The sequence below is a fragment of the Oryctolagus cuniculus genome, chromosome 8, assembly GCF_051225735.1.
Source record: "Oryctolagus cuniculus isolate XC-2025 breed Fujian yellow rabbit chromosome 8, ASM5122573v1, whole genome shotgun sequence".
NCBI classification, from domain to species: domain Eukaryota; kingdom Metazoa; phylum Chordata; class Mammalia; order Lagomorpha; family Leporidae; genus Oryctolagus; species Oryctolagus cuniculus.
The window spans coordinates 118701472-118729053 of NC_142874.1; the positions used below are offsets into that span (position 1 = coordinate 118701472).

Sequence of the window (27582 nt, forward strand, 5' to 3'; positions counted from 1 at the left end):
GCCAATGCACTGCTTTCAATTAGCACAGCTTTGCAGCCCATTTTTACAACCAGTGACGCCTCCTACTCCATGTGTAGTGCTCATGCTTGCTTTGCATATTTAGTTTTCTTCTCTCTCTCTCTCTCTCTCTCTCTCTCTCGTGTGTGTGTGTGTGTGGGGGGGTTCCATGTGAATTTTAGGATTCCTTTTCCTAGCTCTGTGAAAAATGTCATTGGTATTTTTAGGGATTGCCATGAATTTTTGAATCCCTTTGGGCAGTATTTTAATGATATTGATTCTTCCAAACAATGAACATTGGATGTCTTTCGATGTATTGGTTTCCTCTTCAATTTCTTTGTTCTATAATTTTCGTTGTAGAGATATTTCACCTGTTACATTTATTCTTAAGGGGCTGGCGCTGTGGCATAGCAGGTTAAGCTGCCGTCTGTAGCACCGGCATCCCAAATAGGTGCCAGTTCAAGTCCCAGCTGTTCTACTTTTGATCCAGCTCTCTGCTTATGCACCTGGGAAAGCAGCAGAAGATGGCCCAAGTGCTTGGGCCTCTGTGGGACACCTAGAAGATGCTCCTAGCTCTGGCCCTTGTGGCCATTTGGGGAGTGAACCAGCAGAGGGAAGACCTTTCTCTCTGTATCAACCTTTCTCTGTAACTCTACCTCTCAAATAAATAAATAAAATCTTAAAAATAGATAAATATATTTTTAAGTATTTCATTTTTTTGGTAGTTGTGGAAGTAGGATTGCTTTTTTGAGTTTTTTTTTTTTTCAGATAATTGCTATTGGTGTACAACAGTCCTATTCATTTTTCAGTGCTGACTTTGTATTCCATGACTTTGTCTTCATTTAATAGCCGTAACTGTTTTTTGTTGAGTCTGGAGTTTTGCATGTTTCAGATCATGGCATCTGCAAACACTGACAGTCTGTCGTCCTCCTTTCCAGTTTAGATGCCCTTTATTTATTTCTCTTGCCTAATTTATCTGGCTGTAGGCCTTCCAGCACTATACTGAATGAATGAGATGAAAGTGGGCATCCTTGTCTTGTACCAGACCTTACAGAGAAAGCTTCTACCCTTCCCTCACTCTGTATTGTGTGAGCTGCTGGTTTCTTATATGTGGGCTTTATTATGTTGAGGCGTGTTCCTTCCATAACTAATTTCTTGAGAGTTTTTATCACAATATTAAATTTTATCAATTGCCTTTTCTGCATATATGGAGATGATCATACAGTTTCTGTCATCTGTTCTGTCGATGTGGTGTATCTAACTATATTTACATCCCGGGAGTAAATCCCAGTTGAGTATGGTGAGTAATTTTTTAAATGTGCTGGTGGATTCAGTTTGCTCATGTTGTGTTGAGAATTTTTGCATTTACACTTTCTTTTCTTGTGTCTTTCTAATTTTGGTATGGGGGCTGATGTTGGCCTGATGTTTGGAAGAATTCCTTCCTCTTCTATATTTTGGGATGTTTTAAGAAGTATTAAATTAATTCTTCTTTGTGTGCTTGGTAGAATTCAGCAGTGAAGCAAACTGGTTCTGGGCTTTTCTTTGATGGGAGACTTTTTATTACTGATTCAATCTGTTTAGTCCTTATCAATCTGTTTAGGCATTCTATTTCTCCATGATTCACTCTTGGTAAGGTGTTTGTGATCAGGAATTTCTCCAGGAGCCAGCACTGTGGTGTAGTGGGTAAAGCCTCCGCCTGTGATGTCTGCATCCCATGTGGGCGCCGGATCGAGTCCTGGCTGCTACACTTCTGATCCAATTCCCTGCTAATGGCCTAGGAAAGCAGTAGAAGATGGCCCAAGTGCCTGGGCCCCTGCACCCACATGGGATACCTGGAAAAAGTTCTTGGCTCCTGGCTTCAGACCAGCCCAGCTCCAGCTGTTGTGACCATTTGGGGAGTGAATCAGTGGATGGAAGACCTTTCTCTCTGTCTCCTTGTTTCTCTGACTGTAACTCTACCTCTCAAATAAATCTTTAAAAAAACTTCTAGATTTATTGCATTATGGTCAACAAAGATAATTGATATTTTAATTATTGAGTTTATTAAAACTTGTTTTGTGATTTACCATGTGATATATCATGGAGGATTTATTTTCACTTTTAGTTTATGTGTGTCCTTAGAGGTGAAGTGAGTTTCTTTTTTTTTTTTTTTTTAAGATTTATTTATTTATTTGAAAGTTAGAGTTACACAGAGAAAGGAGAGGCAGAGAGAGAGGAAGAGAGGAAGAGAGAGAGAGAGAGAGAGAGAGGGAGGGAGGGAGGGAGGGAGGGGTCTTCCATCTGATGGTTCACTCCCCAATTGACCGCAACAGCCGGAGCCATGCCAATTCTAAGCCAGGAGCTTCCTCTGGGTCTCCCACGTGGGTGCAGGGGCCCAAGGACTTGGGCCATCTTCTACTGCTTTCCCAGGCCATAGCAGAGAGCTGGATCGGAAGTGGAGCAGCCGGGACATGAACCCCCATATGGGTTCCATATGGGATGCCAGTGCTTCAGACCAGGGCTTTAACCTGCTGTGCCACAGCGCCGGCCCCAAGTGAGTTTCTTATAAACATCATATAGTCGAGTCTTATTTATTATTTTTATTATTGCAGTCATTATCTTTTAATCTTTTAATTGGAGAACTTAAACCCTTTACATATAAGGTGATTTTTGATAGGGAAGGTCTCGCTACTGGTGTTCTGAGACTTGTTTTCTAGTTTTATTGTAGTTCTTTTATTTCTTCCTGCCTCTCACAATCTTACTTTGTGGCTAAATGATTTTTCTCTAATAATGTGTTTTGATTCAATTTTTAGCTTTGTGGCTACCATGAGGTTTAAAAAATTTTTTCTTTGGTTACAACAAGCTATTTGGAAAATGATAGCAATTTAACATGATTATAAAGATAGAAAAAGAAATAAACAGGCAGAAAGGGAGATAAGACCAACTAACAGGGTGCCATTGTGGGTTAAGCCACCACTTGCAATGCCAGTATCCCATATCAGAGGGCTAACTTGATCCTGGCTGCTCTGCTTCTGATCCAGTTTCCTGCAAATATGCCTGGGAAGACAAAGGAAGATGGCCCAAAATCTTGGGTCATTGCCATCCACGTGGGAGACCAGGTAGAGCTCCTAACTCCCAATTTTGGCCTGGCCCAGACCTTGCTGTTGTGGTTTCTGTTGTGAACCAGTGGATGGAAGATCTGTTTCTCCCTCTCTTTGTGTCATTCTGCCTGTCAAATAGATATATAAATAAATAAATCTCTTTAAAATACTATTAAAACTCTACACTTGCATTCCATGCCTCTGTTTTTAATTTTTTTTTAAAAAAATTTATTTATTTATTTGAAAGAGTTACAGAGAAGCAGAGGCAGAGAGAGAGAGGTTGGTCGGTCTTCCATCTGCTGGTTCATTCTCCAAATGGCTGCAATGGCCACAGCTGAGTTGATCTGAAGCCAGGGGCCTGCAGCTTCTTCCATGTCTCTCACAAGTACTTGGGGCATCTTTTGCTGCTTTCCCAGGCCATAAGCAGGGAACTGCATTGGTAAAGGAGCAGCTGGGACTCCAATCGGCACCTATATGGGATGCCAGTGCTATAGGCGGCAGCTTAACCTGCTGTGCCACAGTGCCGGCCCCTGTTTTGAAATTTTTTTCTAAGATTTATTTATTTATTTGAAAGGCAGAGTTACAGAGAGGTGGGGAGGGGTTAGAGAGAGAGAGACAGGGAGGGAAGGAAGGAGGGAGCGAGGGAGGTCTTCCATCTACTTGTTCACTCCCCATTTGACCGCAACTGCTGGAGCTGTACCAATCCAGAGCCAGGAGCTTCTTCTGGGTCTCCCATGTGGGTGCAGGGCCCCAAGCACCTGGGCCATCCCCCACTGCCCTCCCAGGCCACAGCAGAGAGCTGGATTGGGAGTGGAGCAGCCAGGATTCGAAATGGTGCCCATGTGGCATGCTGGCACCACAGGTATTATCTTCTAAGCCACAGCACCAGCCCCTCTTTTGTATCTCCGATGTCCACTTCTTATGACCTTCCTCTTAACATATTAATGTTGTTATTTAATGTCCTTTAGTCTCCATACTAAAGACCTCGTAGTTTGCACACTATGTTTGCAGTAGAAGAGCATGCTGAAGTTGTACAGTAACCTTTACCAGTGAGTTTACCTTCTGGTACTTTCTCCTTATGCATTAATGTCTCTTTCCACTTGAAGAACTCCTTATTTATTGTAGGACGGGCCTGATGGTGACCAGTTCTCCCAGTTTCTGCCGTGTGGGAATGTCTTCAAGTCCCCTTTGCGTCTGAGGGGCAGCTTTGCTGGGCATGGTGCTCTTAGCATTTCTTTCCTTCGGTGCTGTGGAAGTCGCATCGCACTCCCCCTGACCTGTAAGCTGTTGATGGAGAAGCCTGCCGTAGGGTGAATTGCAACACCCTTATGTGTTGTTTCCTTCCTTCTGTAGATTTGTGTGTTCTCTCTCTGTCTTTAACCTTGGAGAGCTTGACTGTGCCTTGGGATGGACTTGTTTGAACTGGATCTGGCTGGTGGCCTCTGATCTTGTGCCTTGGTAATTGTACCTTTCTCCATATTTGGGGCATTATCTGTGTTCATCTCCTTGAACATGCCGTCAACTCCTTTTGCCCCCTCATGTCCTTCTTGAACCCCAATAACTGAAATATGTGCTCTTTTAATGCTGTCCTGGAAGGTTAAGCCACCTTCTGCAACGTCTGATCTCATATCGGGGTACTGGTTCAAGTCCTGGCTGCTCTGCTTCTGACCCAACTTGGAAAGCAGTGGAAGAGGGCCCAACTATTTAGACCCTTACACCCACGTGGGAGACCCAGATTGAGGGCCTGGTCCAATCCTAGCCATTGTGGGCATTTGGGGAATGAACCAGTGGAAGAAAGATCCCCCCCACCCCCCGCTTTTAAATAAATAAAAATCTTAACAACAACATTGTTTGAAAGTTGCTCATTCCTCTTGGCCATTTTTCCCGTGTGTTTTCATGTAGTCTGCCTTTGAGCTCATTACTTCTTTCTTCTGTGTGATTTACTCTGCTAACAATGCTTTGTATCACATATTTAATTTCACTTAGTGTGTTTTTCAACTTGTAGGTTTCTATTTGATTTTTAAAAATTCTTCCCATTTATCTGTTAGATTTCTCTGTTAGGCTATAATTTCTTTGTGTTTTCATGAAGTTGAGTATTTTTTAAAGAAAGATTTATTTATTTATTTGAAAGGCAGAGTTACAGAGAGGTTCAGAGAGAGAGGAGAGAGAGGTCTTCTATCTGCTGGTTCATTCTCCAAATGGCTGCAACAGCTAGAGCTGGGCTGATCAGAAGCCAGGAGCCTGGAGCTTCTTCCAACTCTCCTATGTGGGTGCAGGGGCCCAAGGACTTGGGCCATCCTCCGCTGCTTTCCTAGGCACATTAGCAGGGAGCTGGATTGGAAGTGGAGCAGCTAGGTTTTGAACCAGTGCCCATATGGGAGGCTGGCACTGCAGGCAGCGGCTTTACCCACTATGCCACAGTGCTGACCCGAGTTAGTTTTTTTTATAGATCCATTTATTTATTTTTGAAAGGCAGTTCCAGAGAGAAATCTTCCATGCACTGGCTCACTACTCAAATGGCCACAACAGCTGGGCCAAGCTGAAGCCAGCAGTGAGGAACTTGATCTGGATTTCCTACTTGGGTAGCAAGGGCACAAGTACTTGAGCCATCATCCACTGCCTTCCCAGGAACATTAACAGTGAGTTGGATTGGAAGCTGAGCAGCCAGGACCAGGACACCGACCAGCATTCTAATAAGGGATGCAGCTTAACCCGCAACACAACGGTGGCCCCCCATTGAGTTTTCTTAATGTATTTGAAAGTCAAATTTGGAGAGAGAGATCTTCCATCCACTGGTTCACTCTCTAGATGGCCTCAATGGCCAGGGCTGAGTCAGGCTGTGAAGCCAGGAGCCAGGAACTTCATGAAGGTCTCCCCTGTGGGTAGCAGGGGCCAAGTACTTGGACCATCTTCTGTTGCTTTTCCCAAGCCAGTATCGGGGAGCTGGGTCAGATGTGGAGCAGATGGGACATGAACTGGCGCCCATACCAGATGTCACCAGGGTGGCTATACCTGCCGTGCCACAGTGCTGGTCCCTTAAAGCATGTATTTTGAATTCTGCCCCAAGGTGTCTCCAATATCAATTCCTAGAACCTTATCAGGTTCCCTAGGTGGGGTCATGGCTCTCTGGTGTGTGATGTTTTCTTCACGTTAAAGGGTTGCGCCCGCATCTTCAGTCTCCGGAATCTGACTTTATTTGTACCTGGTCTTCCTGAAGTTCCCAGCACTCTGCACCTGTAGGCACTTCCACTATTTCTGCACTAGATGGGGCCCTACAGTCAAGGTTTGCCCCAAGTTGGCTGCTGGCATCTTGCCTCTGTTTGGGCACTAGAGGGCTCCCCCGTTCCAGCTTTGTCCTAACTCCACAGTGTATTATTGTTCAGAAGGTACCAGCAAAGCAGCTGAAACTGGGGAGTCCATCCCTACAAGCCTCTACCTGGGGCCAGGGTGGGCCTAGACACCTTGCGCACAGACAGTGGCCTGTGGTCGAGCACCAGGAGTTTCCACGTGGCCTTGGACCTTGCCATAGAGGAACCAGCCCCAGAATCTTATGTAATCACCTGGCACCTCATCCCCTTATGTTCCCACCGACACTAACTCTGTGTGGAGCTGCCTTGGGTTGAGGGAGGAGTAAATGGGCAGAACCATTGATGCCACAGTGCTAGAGCAAGGCTGGAGCCCACCACTGAGACCAGCATAGCACAGGGGTAGGACTAAGGCCCATGCTGCCCTGGGCTGCCTGCTGTTGAAGTAGACTCACAGCTGAGATCATTGCAAGCCATCATAGGTGATGCCCACTTGGACAGAAGGCCGTCTGGGGACGCTGGTACCCACTTGGCACTAAGGCAGGTACAGAGGCTCCCCCTGCAGGAACAGGGACTGTTAGGATCTACCCAGAGTTAGGTTTACCAACCTGGCACCGAGTCCCAAGACAGTCCCCTGCTCACTTTTGTGCCCCAACCCCCAACAGCTGGAGTCTTGCTCCCTGCTGTCTGCCAGAGGTTGGAGGGGGGTGGTAGAGGCGGTCTCTTGGCCAGCTAGGATGACACAAAGCTGAGTCACACCTGTGTCTCACAGCCACAGCAGCCGGTGCATTCTTGGGGGTGGGCCAGGCCCTCATGTGGCTGGCAGTGATGCTGAACAAGGCACCTGGCCTTCCCACTGGGGCATGGCCTTACACTTGATGCCAGAGAAGGGAGAGAGGCCGCTGGCTGCTAGCACGGCCTTTGGGCTCTGTCTGGGGCAGGGTTTCACTACAGCATGCCTTGCACAGAGCTCAAAGGCAAAGCCCTCTCCTCATTTTCCCACCCAATTGCCCAGGGACTGGTGTCTTGCTCAACTGTGTGACGTTGGGAGACAGGTAGTGGAAGGAGTCTCTTGGCCTCCTGGCTAAGGAGAGTGCAGAGGCCCAGTCTTTGGACCCTGCCCTAAGCAAAGGGGACATAGGGCCCTTTCTGGCACTGGGTTTTGCTGGGGTGGCCTAGCACTGGACTTCAACACTGAGGTCTTGACTTAATTCCCTCTCTCTGTCCACACTGAGCTGCTTGGGGCTCGGGAGGGCTGGTGCAAGCAACTCTGTTCTTCCTGCCTTTGCCAGTGCACCTGTGCTCATCATCGTACTAACACCAGGCACTGGTCCCTCACTTGGCTTCCCTAGCTCTTGTGAAGGTGGCGCGGGGTGTGCATGGCTGTGCACACTGGCGTCTCCGTGGGGAGCTGGCCACTGGAGCATCTTGCTGCACCCCCTCAGTGTAAATTGTCTCCTTGCAGACTGCCCTGATAGTGCATGGGGCAGGGCTCAGCCAGAGACCTGGGCAGAGTGTGCAGTCAGGATTTAGGGCTCCCTGCTCTCCTGCTCCTGGCTGGGATACCTTCCTCCCTTCTCAGCAGTTGTGGGTTCTCTGAACCTTCTTGTGCTTCGGCCTTGAACGACGGTAGGAATCCCACCAGGCTTTTGGCCATCCTACAAGATGCTGGCTGTGGCCCACCCTCGGGAGAGTAGTCTAAAGATGGAACCACCCTGTGACTATCCATCTCCAAAGTTTGATGACTGGTAGATACTGCTTATTTTTTTTTTTCATCTTTAGGTAGACTTAAAATATTTTATTTGAAAGGCAGAGTTATGGGGTAGAGGGAGTGGAGGAGAGATCTTCCATCCACTGGTTCACTCCCCAGATGGCCACAATGGCTGGAGCTGTGCTTATCTGAAGCCAGGAGCCAGGAACTCCACCCACGTCTCCCATGTGGGTGCAGGGGCCCAAGGACTTGGGCCATCCTCTGCTACTTTCCCAGGCCATAACAGAGAGCTGGATCAGAAGAGGAGCAGCCAGGGCTCGAACTGGCGCCCTTATGAGATGCCAGCGCCGCAGGTGGGGGAGTTTAACCTATGCTGCAGTGCAGGCCCCAAGTTATTTTTCTACAGTTTATAGTTAATGACTAGGGAGGCTTAGTCTGTTAGGGCATTGCTTCACTGAGAGTGGGACTTCCCAGGGAACTTTCATTGAGCACACGGTCATCTACAGGAGATGGCATTTTCTAAGTATAACCACATGCCCACACTTCTGTCGATGGAATTTAACAGGAAGTGAGTGATATATGTAGTTTGGAGTGCACGTCCTTAAAAGGAATTTGCTTGCCTTCTGCTTTCTCTTTTCCTCCTCTTGTGTGTGGTATTTCACCGTACGGGTGAGTGTGAAACCTTCTGGAGTCAGGAAGATGAGGAATCATCAACTGCACACAGTCTGATGACAGAGCCACCTACCCCCTGCCCCTGTATGCCCACCTGCCTCCTGCGCCTGTATGCCCACCTACCTCCTGGCTTTTGTGAGCAACAAACTCATATCCTGTTGCAGCTTTTTAAAGAAAGATTTATTCATTCATTTGAAAGGGAGGGAGGGAGAGAGAGAGAGAGAACATTCAATCTTCCATCCATTGGACCACTCCTTAACTGGCTGTGCTAGTCAAAGCTGGTCCGGGCCAAAGACAAGAGCTAGGAAGCCCATCTGGGTCTCTCACATGGGTGCAGGGACCCGAACACTTGGGCCATGTTCTGCTGCTTTCCTAGGCACATTAGCAGGGAGCTGGATTGGAAGCAGAGTAGCCAGGACTCAAACTCGTGCTCCAGTATGAGACACTGGTGTCACAGGGGTGGTTTAACACAATGTGCTACACTGTCAGCCACTTGTTTCAGCTTCTGTGTGTTGAAATATGCTTGTAAAACAGCTCAGTCTATATCTGGACTATGCTACAAATCCCTACCTGCAGGATCCCGAACAGCTGGATGTAGGATTAAAACTAGTGACCTACATAGTCAATAATAAATAAGTGGTTTGTCCTAGGTTCTCATTTTTCTTCTGCACTATTTTTAAAAATTGAGGTACAATTAACAATGTAATGTATAGATCTTAAATGTGATGGAAGTTGACAAAAGGTTGATGAACTTTGTCAGTTCCACGCAGCCAAGTGTAGGGACCTGTATGCATTCAGCCATCTTAAGGTCATGTTAGGCCTCTAAAACACAAGACAAACCTGAGACAAGCATTTGCATTTATGTAGTGTCTTACATGTGAAACTTACATTGGCTGAATTTGTAAGCCTGTCTCTTGTCAACTTGCCTTTTGGATATGGGGATCTCAGCTATCAACCTTGCAATGAGTAAGAAAAGACAATGCTGGCTGGCGCCGTGGCTCACTAGGCTAATCCTCTGCCTGCAGCGCCGGCACCCTGGGTTCTAGTCCTGGTCAGGGCACCAGATTCTGTCCCGGTTACTCCTCTTCCAGTCCAGCTCTCTGCTGTAGCCCGGGAAGGCAGTGGAGGATGGCCCAAGTGCTTGGGCCCTGCACCCGCATGGGAGACCAGGAGGAAGCACCTGGCTCCTGGCTTCGGATCGGGGCACTGCCAGCCGTAGCAGCCATTTAGGGGGTGAACCAACGGCAGGAAGACCTTTCTCTCTGTCTCTATCACTGTCTAACTCTGCCTCTGCCTGTCCAAAAAACAAACAAACAAACAAAAAAACCCAGTGCTTTTTCTCCACTAGAGATAAGTATATTCCCATTTATGCATAATTGATAGCATTGTTGCTGTTGGGTGCCTCCTACTGATTTCTCATCAATTTGATTTGAAGAGCTGTGGTTCTACTTTCAGGAGCACACATACGAGTTTATAACTTCTCAGTGATGCTACCTCCTCTATCGAGTTAGCCAGAGGAATGCCGACATACAGATTTCCTGCTGTATCTCCATCCCTGTGGCTGCTACTCTGTCATCCATCTGTAGGGGCACACTATGTAGTCACATCTCACTAAAACCCTGGTTTCTTGGCCGGCGCCGCGGCTCACTAGGCTAATCCTCCGCCTAGCGGCGCCGGCACACCGGGTTCTAGTCCCGGTCGGGGCGCCGGATTCTGTCCCGGTTGCCCCTCTTCCAGGCCAGCTCTCTGCTGTGGCCAGGGAGTGCAGTGGAGGATGGCCCAGGTGCTTGGGCCCTGCACCCCATGGGAGACCAGGAAAAGCACCTGGCTCCTGGCTCCTGCCATCGGATCAGCGCGGTGCGCCGGCCATTGGAGGGTGAACCAACGGCAAAGGAAGACCTTTCTCTCTGTCTCTCTCTCACTGTCCACTCTGCCTGTAAAAAAAAAAAAAAAAAAAAAAAAAAAAAAACCCTGGTTTCTTATGCCTAAGCATATTGAGCACATTATTTCTTAGCTTGCTTTTTTCTTTTAATTGAAATCCAAATAATTAAAATTAAAAAATTACAAATAATTGTATCTATGTGTGGGGTACAATGTGACATTTCATGCACTGTGGGATGATCTGGTCATATTAATTGGGGTATTTATGACCTCAGATACTTGTTACTTTTTGTGGTGGAAACATTTAAAATCCTTTTAGCTATTTTGAAACAGCCAATATATTGTTACTATGTTGCTACTGTATTATATAAGTATAGTTACTGTGGGGTGCATTTTTTTTTTTTCCCTCAGCCTTTGTAGCTGAGTGAAACTTTGTACCATGGGCCAGTGTCTCCCTTTGCCCTGCCCTCTCTCCCTCTCTCCCTGCCCCCTGCCTTTGGTAACTACCATTCTGTTCTCCGCTTCTAGGTGTTGAACTTTTTTATGACAATACCAGGCTTGACTAGAAGTCCAGTGTTACCCATTGTACCACAAGTTGGCTAGCATTCAACTGTTTTAGATTCCACATAGGAAGTGAAATCATGCAGTATTCGTCTCTCTCTGCCTAGCTGCTTGACATTGTAAATACAAGTGCCACATTTAAAAAAGTGTATTCATCTGGGCCAGCACTGTGGCATAGCGGGTAAAGCCAACGACTGCAGTGCCAGCATCCCACAGGGACAATGGTTTGAGTCCCCACTGCTCCTCCTCTGATCCTGCTCCCTGTTACCATGCCTGGGAAAAGCAGCAGATGACCCAGGTGCTTGAGCCCCTGTACCTATGCAGGAGACTGGATGAAGCTCCTGGCTTTGACCTGGCCCAGCACCAGCCATTGTGGCCATTTGGGGAGGTAAACCAGTGGATGGAAGACCTGTTTCTCCCTCTTTCTTTCTAAATCTGCATTTCAAAGAAATAAAAATAAATCTCTAAAAATATATAAATTCCTCTCTTGATGAACACTGAAGTTGTTTCCATATCTTAAAAAAAAAAAAAAGTTTATTTTCATGAAGGGGCAGGGAGAGAGAGAGAGAGAGAGATGTCTTCCATCTACTGGTTAACTCCCCAAATGCCAGCAATAGCCAGCGCTGGGCCAGGCCAGTCCCAGGAGCCTGAAACTCCATCAGGGTCTCCCATGGATTTGGCAGGGTTCCAAGCATATGAGCCATCATTTCTTATTTCTAGGATGCATTAGCAGGAAGCTGATTCAGAAGCAGTGTAGCTGGGATTTGAGCCAGCATTTGGATATGGGATATTAATCTGCTGAGCCATGACACTCCTGTTTCTGTAGCTTGGCTATTGTAAATCATGCTACAGTAAGCGGGAGTGTAGACATCTCCCCTGCATACTGATTTCAATTCATTGGAGTATATATACCCAGAAGTAAGATTACTGGATCATATGGTAACCCCATTGTTAGTGTTTTGAGGAGCCTTCATACTGTTTTCCAAAATAGCCCTATGATTTACAATACCACCAACAATGTATAAAGTTTCTTTTTTCTGCATCCTTACCAACACTCATCCTTCGTGTTTCTGCTAATAGCTAATCTAATAGCTGTGATATCACTGTGGTTTTAGTCTGTATTTCTGCTGTGATTAGAGATGTTGAGTATTTTTGTATATCTCACAGCCATTTGTATATATTTGTAGTAGTCTGTTCAAGTCCTTTGCCCATTTTTAAGTAAGGTTATTTTTTTCATATTATTAAGTAGTTTGAGTTATATATTTTGGATATAAACCACTTATCTGATGGATGAGTATTTCTTGCAAATATTTTCTCCCAATCTGGATTTTCCCTTTGATTTTTTTTCTGTGAAGAAGCTTTGTAGCTTGTTCCGATACCATATGTCTATTTTTTGCTTTGTTGTCTGTACTTTGGGCATCATATCAGAAGTCGTGGCCCAGAGCAATGTCAGTTTTCCCACTGTGTTCATATAGTTTAATAGTTTCAGGCTTTATGTTTAAAATTTTAATCCATTTTTAGTTGATTATTTTTTAAAAGAGGCATTTTTTAAATTAATTTATTTGAAAGTCAGAGTTACAGAGAGAGAGGAGCGGCAGAGAGAGCGAGCGAGGTCTTCCATCCAATGGTTCACTCCCCAATTGGCCGCAATGGCAGGAGCTGCACCGATCTAAAGCCAGGAACCAGAAGCTTATTCCTGGTCTCCCACATGGGTGCAGGGGCCCAAGGACTTGGGCTATCTTCTACTGCTTTCCCAGGCCACAGCAGAGAGCAGGATTGAAAGTGGAGCAGCCGGGTCTCAAACTGGTGCCCACATGGGATGCCAGGGCATTAACCCGCTGCACCACAGCACCGGCCCCTTAGTTGATTCTTAACATAAGGAGCAAGAGTCCATTATTATTCTTTCATATGTCAATATCCTGTTTCCTCAACATCTTTTATTGAAGAAACTGTCTTTTCCCTATTGTGTGTTGTGGCATTTTTATCAAAAATAAATTGACATCAATGTGTAGGTTTATTTCTGAGCTTTTATCCTATTCCATTCGTCGATGTGTCTGTTTTTATGCAAGTACCACGCTATTTTGATTATTATAGCTTTGTCATAATTTCTTGAAATCCAGTAGTATGATGCATTCAGCTTTGCTCCTTTTAGACGAGTTTGCCTTGGCTAGTCAGGGGCTTTTGTGGTTCCACTCAAATGTTAGTATTGTCTTTCCCACTTCTGTGAAGAATGACATTGGAATTTTGATATGGATTGCACTGAAGCTGCAGATGACTTTGGGTAGTATGCAATATTAGGAATATTGAGGGGCCAGGCCCCGTGGCACAGTGGGTTAATCCTCCGCCTGCAGCGCTGGCACCCCATATGAGCTCTGGTTCTAGTCCTGGCTGCTCCACTTGCAGTCCAGCTCTCTGCTACAGCCCAGGAAGGCAGTGGAGGATGGCCCAAGTGCTTGGGCCCTGCACCTGCATGGGAGACCAGGAAGAGGCACCTGGCTCCTGGCTTTGGATTGGTGCAGCTCCAGCCATTGCGGCCATCTAGGGAGTGAACCAACGGAAGGAAGACCTTTCTCTCTGTCTGTCCCTCTCACTGTCCTTAACTCTCTCAAATAAATAAATAAAATCTTAAAAAAATATATTGATTCTCAGCCCTTAAGGCTTCCTGGTCTGGCTGAAAAGCCTGTGAGAGCATTTCAGGCATGGAAAGCCAAGACACTGTGGCAAAAAATGTCCTACATGAAGGACCTCTGTGGGTGGAGACCCCAGTGGAAAGAAGTGGCCATCAAAGGAGAAGATACTTTTCTCTGAAGGGAAGAGAGAACTTCCACTTTGCTTATGGCCTTGTCTAAATACTGACAGAGTTTATGGACTCAAAAGCCTTCCATAGCCTAGGCAGCTCCTGTCAAGAGCCTTGGGTGGTCACTGACATCATACCTAAGAGTGTTGTTAAATTAACAGGAGTCACTGTGCACTTACTCTGTCCTCAATGAGTTGTACTATGAGAGTTAACTGTATACCTGGTTCTCAGTTGTGTGTGCAGGTGTGTGCAAATTGTTGAAATCTTTACTTAGTATAGACTTGGTCTTCTGTGTACGAAGTTAACTGAAAATGAATCTTAATGGAGAATGGGACTGGCAAAGGAAGAGGGAGGAGGAGGGTGGGAAGAAAAACTATATTCCTAAAGTTATACTGTTCAAATTTGCATTCCTTAAAAAATAAAAATATTGATTCTTCCAATCTGTAAATATGGAATATCCCTCTGTGTGTGTCATCATTCCAGTGTAAAAATCTTTCACTTTCTTGGTTAAATTTACCAAGTATTTTTGTGTTATAAATAGGATTGCTTTCTTAATTTCTCTTTTAGTTGGTTTGCTGTTGGTGTATAGCAACACTACTGATTTTTATTAAGTTGAGTTTGTGTCTTGCAACTTTGTTTTGTCCATCCTAGTTGTTTTTGGTGTCTTTAGGATTTTCCATATACAACATCATGCCATCAGCAGACTGAGATGTCACTTCATCCTTTCTTATTTGAATGTGTTTTCCTCTTATTTAATTGGAATGGGCTTGTACTTCCATTATTACATTGAACAGAATGGTAAGAGTAAATGAACATCCTTGTCTTGTTCCTGATCTTACAGGGAATTCTATCTGCTGGTTCACTCTCCAAATGCCTGCAACAGCTGGAGCTGGGCTGACCCAAAGACAGGAGCTTCTTCCAGGTCTCCCATGTGGGTGCAGGAGCCCAATGACTTGGGCCATCTTCTACTGCTTTCCCAGGCCATAGCAGAGTTGGATCGGAAGTGGAACAACCGGGTCTCCAACTGGAGCTCATGTGGGATGCGAGCACTGCAGGTGGCAGCTTTATCCACTACGCCACAGTGCCAGCTCCATATTTTGTTATTTTTAATTTCTTCTTTCACTCAATAGTCGTTCAGGAACACATTATTTCCAAGTATTTATTAATTTTCCTTTATTTTTCCTGTTATTTAGTTTCATACTATTGTGGTCGTAAAGATACTTGATATGATTTCAAGCCTCCTAAATTTGTTAAGACTGGTTTTGCAGCCTAATACATCTATCTTGGAACATGTTCCAAGTGCACTTGAGAAGAATGTGGATTCTGTTTTGGGTGAAATGTTCTCTATGTGAGCATGTATGTCAGGTCCATTTAATCCAAAGTGAATTTCAAGTCTGTTTCCTTCCTGATTTCTGTGCAACACTGAGAGCTGGGTACTGCAACTCCCTGCTACTGTGCTGCAGTCTTTCCCTTCAGGTCCCTTAACATTGGCCTTGTACACTTAGGTGCTCTAATGTATACATTAACTACCAGAATCTTACCTTGCTTTAAAGGAACACTCTCAGACTGAAAGTAAAGGGATGGAAAAAGATATTCTATATAAATAGGAACAAAAAGCAAGCAGAGGTGGCTATACTTATTTCAGACAACGTAGTCTTTAGGTCAAAAACTATAACAACAAAGAAGATAGTGAGAAGGTACAGTGAGAAAGGGATCAATTCACCAAGAAGATATTGCAATGTGGGTGCATACTCATCCCCACTTTATCCTTTGCAAGCAACCGAAGATAGACAGGTAAGTGCAATCTTGAAAATGAAAAAGGAAGGGCCAGAGCCGTGGCTCACTTGGCTAATCCTCCACCTGCAGCGCCGGCACCCCAGGTTCTAGTCCCGGTTGGGGCACCGGGTACTAGTCCCGATTGCTCCTCTTCCAGTCCAGCTCTCTGCTGTGGCCTGAGAGGGCAGTGGAGGATGGCCCAAGTGCTTGGTTCCCTGCACTCGCATGGGAGGCCAGGAGGAAGTACCCAGCTCCTGGCTTCGGATCGGCACAGCGCCGGCTGTAGCACCATTAGGGGAGTGAACCAACGGAAGGAAGACCTTTCTCTCTGTCTCTGTCTATAACTCTCTCTCTGACTGTCTATTTTTATTTTTGTTGCCAGGCAGAGTTAAAGAAAAGAAAGAAAAGAGAAAGGAAGACCAACCATTGTAAAAATTGAAATGGTGTAAAATGCACACACAGAAGCACACATGTGTACATGGGCAGATAGCAGAGACAAAGATATTTACTGTTTATTTGACAGTTAGAGGGAGACAGAACCGATCTTCCATCCACTGGTTCATTCCCCAAATAGCCACAATGGCCAGGGCTGTGCCATTCTGAAGCTAGGAGCCCAGAGCTTCTTCCGGGTCACCCACATGGGTGCAAAGGCCCAAGCACTTTGGCCATCCTCTACTGCTTTCCCAGACCATTATCAGTGAGCTGGATTGGAAGTGGAGCAGCTGGGACTTGAACCTGCACCATATGGGATGATGGCACTGCAGATGCAAGCTATACCTTCTACACCATGGCACTGGCCCCGAGAATGACTGGTAAGATGGTCTCTGACTTACAGTGGTTCATCTTGGGCTTTTTTGACTTCGCAATGGGTTTACCAGGATATTAATCGCAATTGCAACTTCCAGTATTTCTGATATTTCTGACCTACAATGGGTCTGCTGGGACCTACCCCACCATAAGCTGAGGGACAGTGGTGCATGCTCTTAAGTAGGCCTCAGTCTACATCTAATTGAGGTTTTTTAATACAGACTTATGGGGCGCCTCTCGAGACAGCACGACTAAGAAACTCTTCCATCTGGACCTTCTCTAAGAGATTTATCTTGTCCAAACGATATGTAGTGTTTCTGAGAAATGGTTCTTACAGAATCAGCAACTACAAAACTCTCCATGGCACCAGGAGATAATGCCATGATAATCCAGCACACATCTGTCCTAGTTATTTATTCCTGTTTCAAATGCACCTTTCGCTATCACGGCCACGGTGATGGACAGAATCCGTGTCTCTTCGTTACAGGGAAGGGTGCTGCAGAGGTAGGTGCTCCTCCACTGAGGACGGGACTGCGCCCCACGAATCACTGCAAGCTGGAAGCAGCATAAACTGAGACACTCACACTACCGCAGTGAACACGGCAGAGCTTAGCCTGGCCCGCCTCCAAGGCACTCCGAACACTTACTGTGCATACAGCCTGGCACAGTCACCTGACACAACCACTCTACAGTGCAGGACATTTGTGCAACTTCTTGTCTACTGAAAGTGACACACAGAATGGCTGCATGAATACACTTTTGCACCACTGTGAAGTCAAAAAACCTGAAGACGAACCACTGTAAGCGGGACCAGTTATATTCTGGCTGTCTGTGGCCCTATTTGGCGGGGGGGGGGGGGCACATTAGATGGATTTCTGCCCCAAATGCATGCCCAGATGTGCAGTGTCTCTACAAACTCAGAGCATTAGGCCATAGCTAACTTTCTCCCAAACACCTGAACCTGACAGGTTCCTGCTTGCACTGGCTCCCTGAATGTCTCCCGCCAACACCAGCTCCCGGATTCTGTCTGCAGGTCCCAGGCAGAGGGTTCCCACTCAGCGGCCAACACTCCTGCCGGGCCTCACCACCACTCGCCGCAGTTGTGTGCTCTGGAGGGTTCCTCCCCCAGCTTGCCCAGGGACTGCAGACTAGATCTGGCTGGAGAAAACCAGCCAACTTCCTGGCTGGGTGGGCCGAGTTCCATTCTCCATGGAGTTCTGAACCCCAGCCCTGGGATGGGGTCTCTTACTAAGTTGATACCATATAGAATTCCTTTTATCTTCTAGTTACTTGATCAGAATTGAGTAATTCCTGGTGCTAAATACTCCCTGTTCAACTCACTGGGTACAGCAACAGCAATACCAATGTTCTAGCAGGAAATGCACCTGCCTTTCCACTGAGAGGAATTCACTATATGGAGGAGAAGTAAAAACAAATGAGCCAGTTTCCTCATTTGCCACTTTTTTTCTTGCCTAATTCTGATTTCATGGCGTGGCAATCAGTCAAAGGCAACGAGCACACTCTTGTCTCTCGAGCTGGACTGTTCCATCCGAGCCGAGACTAACAAATCCGTGTGGGGGCCGCGCAAAAGGCTGACTGGGATGAATTTCAATCAGAGCGGAATTTCAGATTACCCACACTTGGGAGTCTGAACCGAGTCTCTTGGAGGAAAAACAATTAGTGCACTGGAGCCTGAGCAAGTGCTTATTAGCTTGTTTAAATTTAAAACCGATCTAGAGAGGAGTCTGGGCAGGGGGCAACCTTGGGGGTTATTTAAAAGTGGAGACAACACACACTTACAATGCGGTAGCCAATGACAGTAAACATGATAGGGCGTTGGACTTCTGAGACTCTGAATTTCAACAATTTTTATTAAAAGGTTTTGATTTAGAAGTAAGAAAACTGTTCATGTACCCTCTGATTTTAAAATGGCCTTTATCATTTTATCCCATGCTTTATCCCAAAGGGTTAAGGCAGCAATAAATACTTTATCCTAAATAATCTTCTACTGGGTAGAATGGCCCCTGTGACCACTTTATGCCTTACTGAAGATTAGTAAATTATTTCTGACCAATGTTCCTTCTTCCTTCCAGTAGTAACATAAATAAACCTCATGTCCTTAAATAATTCCAACTTAATACAGAAAAAATAATTTCAACCTGACAGAATAAAGCCAGCACTCTCATGGACAACTAAACCAAAGACAAGCAAGTCTGGGACCATATATAAAAAAGCCCACGTTTCCCAGGCCTCTAGAAAAAAGCCCGGGATCTCAATAAATGAAATTTGAAGGTGGAGCTCAAAGCCCCTGCCTCTGATCAGATGTGAACAAAGCAGGAACAGGAAGGACCTAGTAGGCGGTCCCGGCTGCTCCTCTCCATTTGCTTCCATGCAGCACCTGTTAAACCCTCACCCTCAACTGCGGAGACAGCCACCGATTCTCGGGTTGACCCAAGACTCGCTCATTCTCCAGTCTGGAAACCAGGTGTGCGGATAATGCAACCGGCAGCGTTGGTTCCCCTGGAGTGAAGCAGAACAGGCGTGGTTTCGACAGTGCGTGGAGAAGTGGGGGCCGAGTGGGCGGTCGGCCGGCAACCTGCCCAGGGACTTCTCCCGAGCCCCAGGGCGTGGAGGCCCTGTCCCTTCCTGCGGCTTCACAGGTCTCTGGGAGACCCTCACTGGGAATATTCCAAGATTGACTCCCAAATGACCACGGTCATGGGCAATTCTGAGATGTCACATGCCTCCTGGGACTGCCCAGCGGGCACGCTCCTAACCGCTGCACTCAGGGTCCGGGCGCAGGACACTGTGAGGAGGAAGCGTAGTGTTTACTATAGACGATCCTAACAGTAACAACGCAAAAGGAAAAAGGGATAAACACAGGCTGCTTTTCTCAACGCCGACAAGCGGGTTGGTGAGTATCGCATCCACCTAGGAATTAGATTTCAAAGTCCCACTTGGAACCTCACTCAACATTTCCACCTAACAAGAGCGGCTACAGCCCCAGGAGGGTGAGCCGGGCGGGTCTCTGCTGTGGGGTTACGACTTCTACAGCTATGGATCCGAAAGTCCTTGACAAAGACAATGTGCACAGCGTCCTCTAGACACAGGCTTGGAATCTGGGTGCCCAGGGTTCCCCTGCGGATGCTGGCCGGCTGCGTCAGCCTGCTCTGACTGGCAGGACCCACGTGGGGGCAGCGGGACACCCAGGATGCCCACCAGCTGGGGTGGAGCGCAGCCCCCGGACACATCTGCTGGATGCTCTGCTGTTCTGTAGCCGTGCAGGGGTTGTGGGTGCTGCTGCTGGTCCCCTGGGTTCCCAGGAGATGGGGGCTCCGTATGGGACGGCAGCTTCGAAGACACTCCTGGGGAACCAAGGTTCCTTCTTCAATTCTATCCGTGCAGTCACGGAGCGCATAAGCCACGAACAAGGCAGCAGTGCTGGCTGACCGCTCCCAAGAAACTTCTGGGTGGTCTCTCGTTTCTACGGCAATCAGAGGACAAAGGTACTAGGGACCAAAACTACAGTTTGGATATTCTCAACCAGAAGATAAAATTTCACTAAAATGGACGGAGTCAAACCAAGGGCATGGGGGATGCTTGTCCTCGGACTCCCTGAAAGTTTCACTCTGGCTGGCTGCCTGGTATCTGCAAACCCGAGTAAGAAAGGGATTAGCCACGGATCAGACACACGAAGAAACCAACTAGCCCACCCAGGCGCGGCCTGGGATGTGCCACGGGCTCCAAGTACAAGCCCACCGCCACCTCCACCGGCGGTGACAGCGGAGGCCAGCCCCCGCCTGCCTTGCACTTCCCGTCTGTTTTACGAAGCTTACAGCCAGAGCTTAGGAGTCACCTACACAAGACTGTGCACAATCAGTCTTCAGGAGCTGAGAGAATTTCTAATCAAGAATGTAGCCAATGGGGTTGGGAAAGTGTCATGCAAACAGCCTGACTGTGGATTTGGGGTTTCACGGCCCTGCCCACCACCACCAGGAAGCACGCGGAACGCTGGGCTGACCTGCGGCACAGAGCCTCCCTCCTGTGGCAGAGCAGGCAGCAGTAGACACTGGGACTCCTCCCCCCAAGGACGCAGCCAGGCGTGGACGTCCCCTGGTGTTTGTACAGCAAAGCCGGAGAGGCCAAGCGTGTAACGAAGAAGCGAGGCTCCACGCTGGGGGTGCGGCTATCTTTGGAATTCTTCATTAAGGTTTTCACAAAATACAAAGCTGAGACGGAACTCTAGGTCCACCACAAAGCTGAATCAAGTGAGTGGTTAGCACACAAACACAATGATCTCTGTCATCTTGAAAAAATATAAATAACAACAGCAAGGCTCATGTCTTCGCGAGTGTGTCTTTTTAAGGCTCTGTGTTGCAGACCCTGCTTCTGTGGACTGGCACCTGTGGCCAGGACACACTGCTTCCCCCAACCCCGGGCCAGGAAGGCCGCCGTGGGGACATGCCCAAGGGCGACACATGCTGGTCTACGTTGCCTCAGCTTGTTAGAAACTAAAGGATCCATCGACACCCCCCGCCACCCTGGGGTCTCCCGGTGTCGTTACCGTTCCTCCTACCACAGAGCAATCGAGAGGCCGCGTTCCCAGCAGCACTCAAGCTCTCGGGAGGGCTAGAGAGGAAACTTCCTGTCACCCAGAGAACCCATCACCCATTCAGTCTGAACGTCTGTGCTGCAACAGCCTCTCAGATTAAACAGTGCTCAGGGAAGGGACGGTGTGGCTGGCGTCCTAGAGGGGAGGCTCGCCGGCGAGGGCCGGGGGCAGGGCCGGGGCCCCAGCCTTGGGGGTGAAGCCCGAGGGCAGGCTCTCCAGCAGGCACTTGACCTGCTCCTGGCCCAGCTTGATCTTGTCGTCCAGCTTCCGCTGCTCGATGAGGAGCGTGGACTTCATCTTCACGAAGTGCTGGTAGTCCTGGAGCTGCTCCTCCGACAGGTAGTTGGCCAGGATGTCCAGCACCACGCGCTCGCGGCGGTCCAGGTTCTCCTTGAGCTCGCGGGCGTCCTCGTGCTGGCTGGCCAGGATCTTCCTCTTCTGGTGCAGAGAGCTCTGCGGGGCAAAACACACAGGTCAGCTAAGGGCCGGGCAGGAGCCGGGCCCCTAAACAAGGGAGCCTCTTCCGGGACGCGAAATGGCTGTTTTCTAGCCTGCTTGTCCCTCCAGACACTGACGACCAGCCCGGCATTCTGAGGCTGCGTACCACACTCTCCCACTTGTACAGTCATTCAGGAGCTCCACACTGACAGGGGCTAGGTCTTGGCTGGGGACTCGACTTTTGGGGTCAAGGCTTAAAAAAACAGCCAACATGTTGCCTTAAATAAATGCTTACAAGGGTACTGCAAGATGAAATTGAAAGTATGCATTTACAGGGCCGGCACTGTGGGGCAGGTGAAGCCTCTGTCTGCGGTGCTGGCATCCCAAATGGGTGCCAGTTTGAGTCTGGGCTGCTCTATTTCCAATCCAGCTCCCTGCTAATGCACCTGGGAAAGCAGCAGAAAATGGCCCAAGTGCTTGAGTCCCTGCACCCAGTTGGGAGACCCAAAAGAAGCTCCTGGCCTCAGCCTGGCCCAGCCCTGGCTGTTGCAGCCATTTGGAGGAGTGAACCAGTGGATGGAAGATCTGTTTCTCTCCTATTTTTGCCTTTCAAATAAATAAATCTTTTTAAGTATGCATTTACTTGGATGCAAAAACCTTTTTCATAACGTGAGGAAAACTTATGTATGAAAAACCTCCTGCATGCATTTCAAAAATTTTTTGGTACTAAAGTATCAGTCACACTTTTCAGGCCACAATGATCACTTCAACCTCTCTCAGTACAAATTAGCTTGCTTAGGGTATCAGTGGCTCTGTGTCTTAGTCCCAACTCTCCCCTACTCTGGCCTGCCCAGGCAAGGTGCAAAGGGAAAAGATCTGTCTCAGAAACGTCCCCACCTTCACGGACTCCTTCCCCTATCACACCACCCACTCCTGAAACAACCTCCTGAGTGCCCCCCGTTTGAACGGAGAGCGCTTTCTAAACATGGTAGAGCTAGAGGTTAAAAGAGGAGATCTTCCACCTCACCTTAAAGTAGTGAAAAGTTTTCTGATTCTCATCTGAGAGGCAGGGAGAGCCAGAGGAAGTGAGGTCCCATCAGCTGGTTCACGCCCCAATGTGTGCAGTGGCCAGGGCAGGGCCAGACCAAGGACAGGGGCCAGGAACTCAATCCAGGTCTCCCAACCACCTGGAGCCATCACCTGGTGCCTCCTAGGCTGCCTGTTGGCAGGAAGCTGGACTAGGGAGCGGGAGCCAGGACTCGGACCCAGGCACTCTGAAATGTGACCCTGGCAGCTGTCGCATAGAGAATGCCCAGTAATGGTGCAAAAACTTTACAGGAACTTTTTCCAGATTAGAATTTTAAGTTTGAGATTTAGTTGAAGCCTACAGGCACTCATCCTTAATCAAAATCCTCCCCTCCCGCGCCGTGGCTCAATAGGCTAATCCTCCACCTTGCGGCGCCGGCACACCGGGTTCTAGTCCCGGTCGGGGCGCCGGATTCTGTCCCGGTTGCCCCTCTTCCAGGCCAGCTCTCTGCTATGGCCAGGGAGTGCAGTGGAGGATGGTCCAGGTGCTTGGGCCCTGCACCCCATGGGAGACCAGGAAAAGCACCTGGCTCCTGGCTCCTGCCATCGGATCAGCGCGGTGCGCCGGCTGCAGCGGTGGCCATTGGAGGGTGATCCAACGGCAAAGGAAGACCTTTCTCTCTGTCTCTCTCTCTCACTGTCCACTCTGCCTGTCAAAAAAAAAAAAAAAAAAAAAGAAAAAAGAAAAAAAAAAAAAGAAAAAAAAAAAATCCTCCCCTCCCACTGGTCACTATTCCCCCGAATTCAGCATTTATTGAGCCACTTACTCTTGTCATTTTCTCATCTCTATTTATCCATTCAGTTTCTTAAAGAGCAATCATAATAAAAAACGGATATTCTCATATTTTGCAGGCAAGCAAGCACTTACTGGCACTAAGAAGGAGTGTGTACGCTGCATCAAAGTACTGAATTTAATTCAATTCTGGGAACAACCCATCTTGCCCTCGTTAAAACCACCCCCCCCACCCCGATTTCCTGACCCAGGCATCTGCAGCATCCACCCCAGGGCCAAGCACGAGGCCCTGTGTTGCCTTCTGCTCCTCCTGCCTCCACTCCCTGCCCTGCATATTTAAACCCATCCTCCAAGTCCTTCCCTGTCTCTGTGACATGTGCCTCAGCGGCCTCTTGCCTACACCGTCGCATACGCGTCCCAGCTGTTGTTCCGGCAACTCCCTCTCCCCGACGCTGCGTGGGTCACGAAGTCAGTTCACAGCTGCTCGCACTGCAGCTGCAGGCCTAGACAGTGGGGCCGCGGGGACTCTGCTCTGTGCTCGGCATGGTGTGCCGCCCCCAGGCCCACTCTCCCCTCTTACGATGGGGGCTGCAGAGCCGTAGGGCGGCTAGCGCGACCGGTTCTGGTCAGGGTCCCGCTCCCCTGTTCCTTCAGGACTAGGAGTAGTAATGGCTTCCCCGCTGATGCTGGCCCTGGGAGGTGAGGAAGGGGGACTCTCTGGTATTCTCCTGGGTTTCCAGTAACCCCTCCCATGCCTTCTTTGAACTTCCTTCGGTATCCCTTTCGATGGAGCCATCTACTTCCCGTGAGGTCCCTGGCTACACAAGTTTCTCATAGTTCCCACAGCTCGCTACCTTCAAAACCCAATCAGCAAGCAAGCAGTCGCCCCCGGGCATGGGAGATGCCACCTTCTGTGTCTCAGTTACCTACTCCTTCCCAGCCCCAAAGAGACCCTCATCACACTGCGCGAGGGCACGCCGTGGGCCTGCGCTGCCGGCTACCTACCCTTTCTTCGTTACTGGCGTCCTCTCCGAGGCCGCTGAGGACGTTCTCAACGCGGGCCAGGCGCCCCGAGAGCGACAGCAGCAGGTTCACCACCTTGTCCAGGTCCCCAATGAACATCTTGTACTTGTCAAACTCGTTGGGCTTGCAGAGCTCGCTGATCCACGCCTCCACCTCCTCCCCCAAGGCGTTGTTGAGCTTGATGTCCATGAGCAGACTCCCCTTGGCTTCCTGGAGGGTCTCGAGTTTTTGGGTGAGGCTTCCAATGAGCTCAGCCTGCAACAACAGACCAGAGGCAGAGGCAGTAAGGGTCAGCCCGCGGCTGTCCGCGGACACAGTCACTTCTCCCAGCTGCTCTCCTCCTCAGGGCTCAGCTTTGCCCCTGCTCTGTGCGGTCTGTCTCCCTGACCCCGAGTTAGGCCTTCACAGTATCTCCTTTGCCTTTACGTCCGCAGCTGCCTCTGTTATAAATACTGAGAGAGTCTCCATCTGAATGGTTCACTCCCCCAGTGCCTACAGCAGCAAGTTCAAGCCTAAGCCAGCAGCCAGAAACTCCATCCAGGTCTCCCACATGGAGTAGCAGGGACTCAGGTACTTGCACCATCACCTGCTGCTTCCTGGGGTACCCATCAGCAGGAGGCTGGAATGAGAGGCAGAGCTGGGCCTTGACCCCAGGCAGCCTGGTGTGGGATGCAGGTGTCCCAGAGCAGCCCTGAAACACACCGCTCATCTTTCATTCCACTTTCCCACAAACGCTTTGAAATGCCCTCCTATGATCACAATGACAGACAGAAATCCCGAGTTCTCGACAGCCTGCCCATCCAGGAGCTGCACAATCAGAGGTACTTCCGTCACAGAGGTCTGCAATGTCCGTGAGACGCTGTGGTGGCAATGACGCCATCCTGCAGTCTCCTCGCCCTGCCTGCGCCCGGAGACTGCGGGTGGCTGGGACATTCTCGTCTGCTGCACCATCTCACCGTGGCTCTGACCTGGGGCCTTCCTCAGGCTGTTTAGTAAAGACAACGTCAGTGGCGGACAACACTGTGGAGTATATAAATACACCGCTCCCTATCTGAGGAATCTGAGCTCAGACGACACAGGCGGCGGATGCTGTTGAACGCTCACGCTGTTTTCCTCCTCTTCTCCTGGAGAACCTGACACTGGCTGGCAGCTGCGGCACTCGCCTGTACATTAGCATAGCTGACCCTCCGGCGCTGTGATTTACAACCATATGAAGACAGGTATACGCACACAGGCTGGGAAAGCAGTAGGAAAACAAAGGGCTGGTTCCATGGTGCAGTAGGTTAATCTTTCGCCTGCGGTGCCGGCATCCCATATTGGTGCCAGTTCTAGTCCCGGCTGTTCCGCTTCCAATTCAGCTATGGCTGGGAAGGCAGTGGAGGATGGCCCAAGTACTTGGGCCCCTGCACTCGCATGGGAGACCTGGAGGAGGCACCTGACTCCTGGCTTTGGATCAGCGCAGCTCTGCCCATTGTGGCCTTCTGGGGAGTGAACCAACAAAAGGAAGACCTTTCACCTTTCTGTCTCTCCCTCTCAAATAAATAAATCTTTTTTTTTTTTGGGGGGGGACAGGCAGAGTGGACAGTGAGAGAGAGAAAGGTCTTCCATTGCCATTGGTTCATCCTCCAATGGCCGCCGCGCTGCGACTGGCGCGCCGCACTGATCCGAAGGCAGGAGCCAGGTGCTTTTCCTGGTCTCCCATGGGGTGCAGGGCCCAAGCACTTGGGCCATCCTCCACTGCACTCCCTGGCCACAGCAGAGAGCTGACCTGGAAGAGGGGCAAACGGGACAGAATCTGGCACCCCGTCTGGGACTAGAACCTGGTGTGCCGGCGCCGCAAGGCGGAGGATTAGCCTAGTGAGCCGCGGCGCCGGCCAAATAAATAAATCTTTAAAAGAAAAAAAGCAGTAGGAAAACAAAACACTGTGTGCTTTTATGTTGAAGAAAAGTCCAATGTCTTTCTTGGTTCCTCAGACAATGGGAGGGACTGACAGCTACCTGAAGTCTGCCTAGGAGTTTTTAACCTCAGGGTATATGTCCTAGGTTTGACACTGTAGATGTTACTTTCTTCTAGAAAATTCGGTTATACCAAATGTGAAAAGGTTATCAACTGAGCAAAACGCCCCCACTCCAGCCTCGGCAGAGCCCTTCAGCCCATTCGAGTCTGTGGCATGCGTCTCAACTTCACATTGTGAGAAGCACAAGTCCTGGGAGAGGTTTTTAAAAACTAAATAGTGGGGAGAAAAGACTGTAGCAGCCTCCTATCTGTGATTATTTCTATAAATTGGCTTCTTTAGAGATTCTTATACGGTATTTGAGGAAGAAACTCAAAGCACCTTAATACTTTAATTGATATCTTTTAAAAGCTTATGTATTTTTGGAAAGGCCAGAGAGTGAGCCGGCACAGATCTTCCATCCATTACTTCACTCTCCAAATACCAGAACAGTCAGGCTAGCCCAGGCTGAAGCTGGGAGCCAGGAACTCAATCGAGGCATCCCCGTGGGTGGCAGAGATCCAACTGCTTGAGCTATCCACCACATGCTGCCCCCCAGGGTCTGCATTAGCAGGAGCTGGAATCAAAAGCACTCAAACTGGGGTTGGCGCTGTGGCACAGCAGGTTAAAGCCCCAGCCTGCAGTGCTGGCATCCCATATGGGCACTGGTTCGAGTCTCAGCTGCTCCTTTTTCCAATCCGACACTCTGCTATGGCCTGGGAAAGTGGTAGAAGATGGCCCCACTCCTTGGGCCCCTGCACCCGCGTGGGAGATCCAGAAGAAGCTCCTGGATCCTGGCTTCGGATCAGCTCAGCTCTGGCCATTGCGGTCATTTGGGGAGTGAACCAGCAGAATGGAAGACCTCTCTTTCTGGCTCTACTTCTCTATGTAACTCTTTCAAATAAATACAATAATTCTTTAAAAATAGTAATAAAAAAAGTACTCAAACCAAGGCACTCCGAAATGAGATGCAGGTGTCCCAAGTGGTATCGTCACCACCTCACCAAATGTCCACCCCTTAGCCGAAGCCTTCTAGAAGCCAATGCCTTGGGGGCTCCCCAAGGCTGGCATTTACACGCCCCAAGTGTGATGACTGCTCTCGTGTGGGG

At 48.7% G+C, this 27582-nt stretch overlaps 1 protein-coding gene and 1 long non-coding RNA gene across 12 annotated transcripts in view; one reads left to right on the forward strand and one right to left on the reverse strand.

Annotated features, from left to right (window-relative positions):
- Positions 1-18537, forward strand: part of LOC127483192 (uncharacterized) — a 33157-nt gene extending 14620 nt beyond the window's left edge. For 2 of the 7 annotated variants that reach the window (XR_016212489.1, XR_016212484.1), the window contains 2 exons: positions 16468-16592; positions 17075-18537. This is a non-coding gene — a long non-coding RNA (uncharacterized LOC127483192). The other 5 variants (XR_016212485.1, XR_016212490.1, XR_016212487.1 and 2 more) reach the window with 3 other exon arrangements.
- The window catches only part of SHROOM3 (shroom family member 3), a 342800-nt gene continuing 333658 nt past the window's right edge, over positions 18441-27582 (reverse strand). For all 5 annotated transcript variants that reach the window (XM_051819657.3, XM_051819655.3, XM_051819661.3 and 2 more), the window contains 2 exons: positions 24462-24734; positions 18441-21652 (listed from right to left, as the gene is read on the reverse strand). In XM_051819657.3, coding sequence (XP_051675617.3) covers positions 21335-21652; positions 24462-24734 — 591 coding nt within the window. In that variant the 3' untranslated portion in view covers positions 18441-21334. The remainder of the gene's footprint in view (positions 21653-24461; positions 24735-27582) is intronic.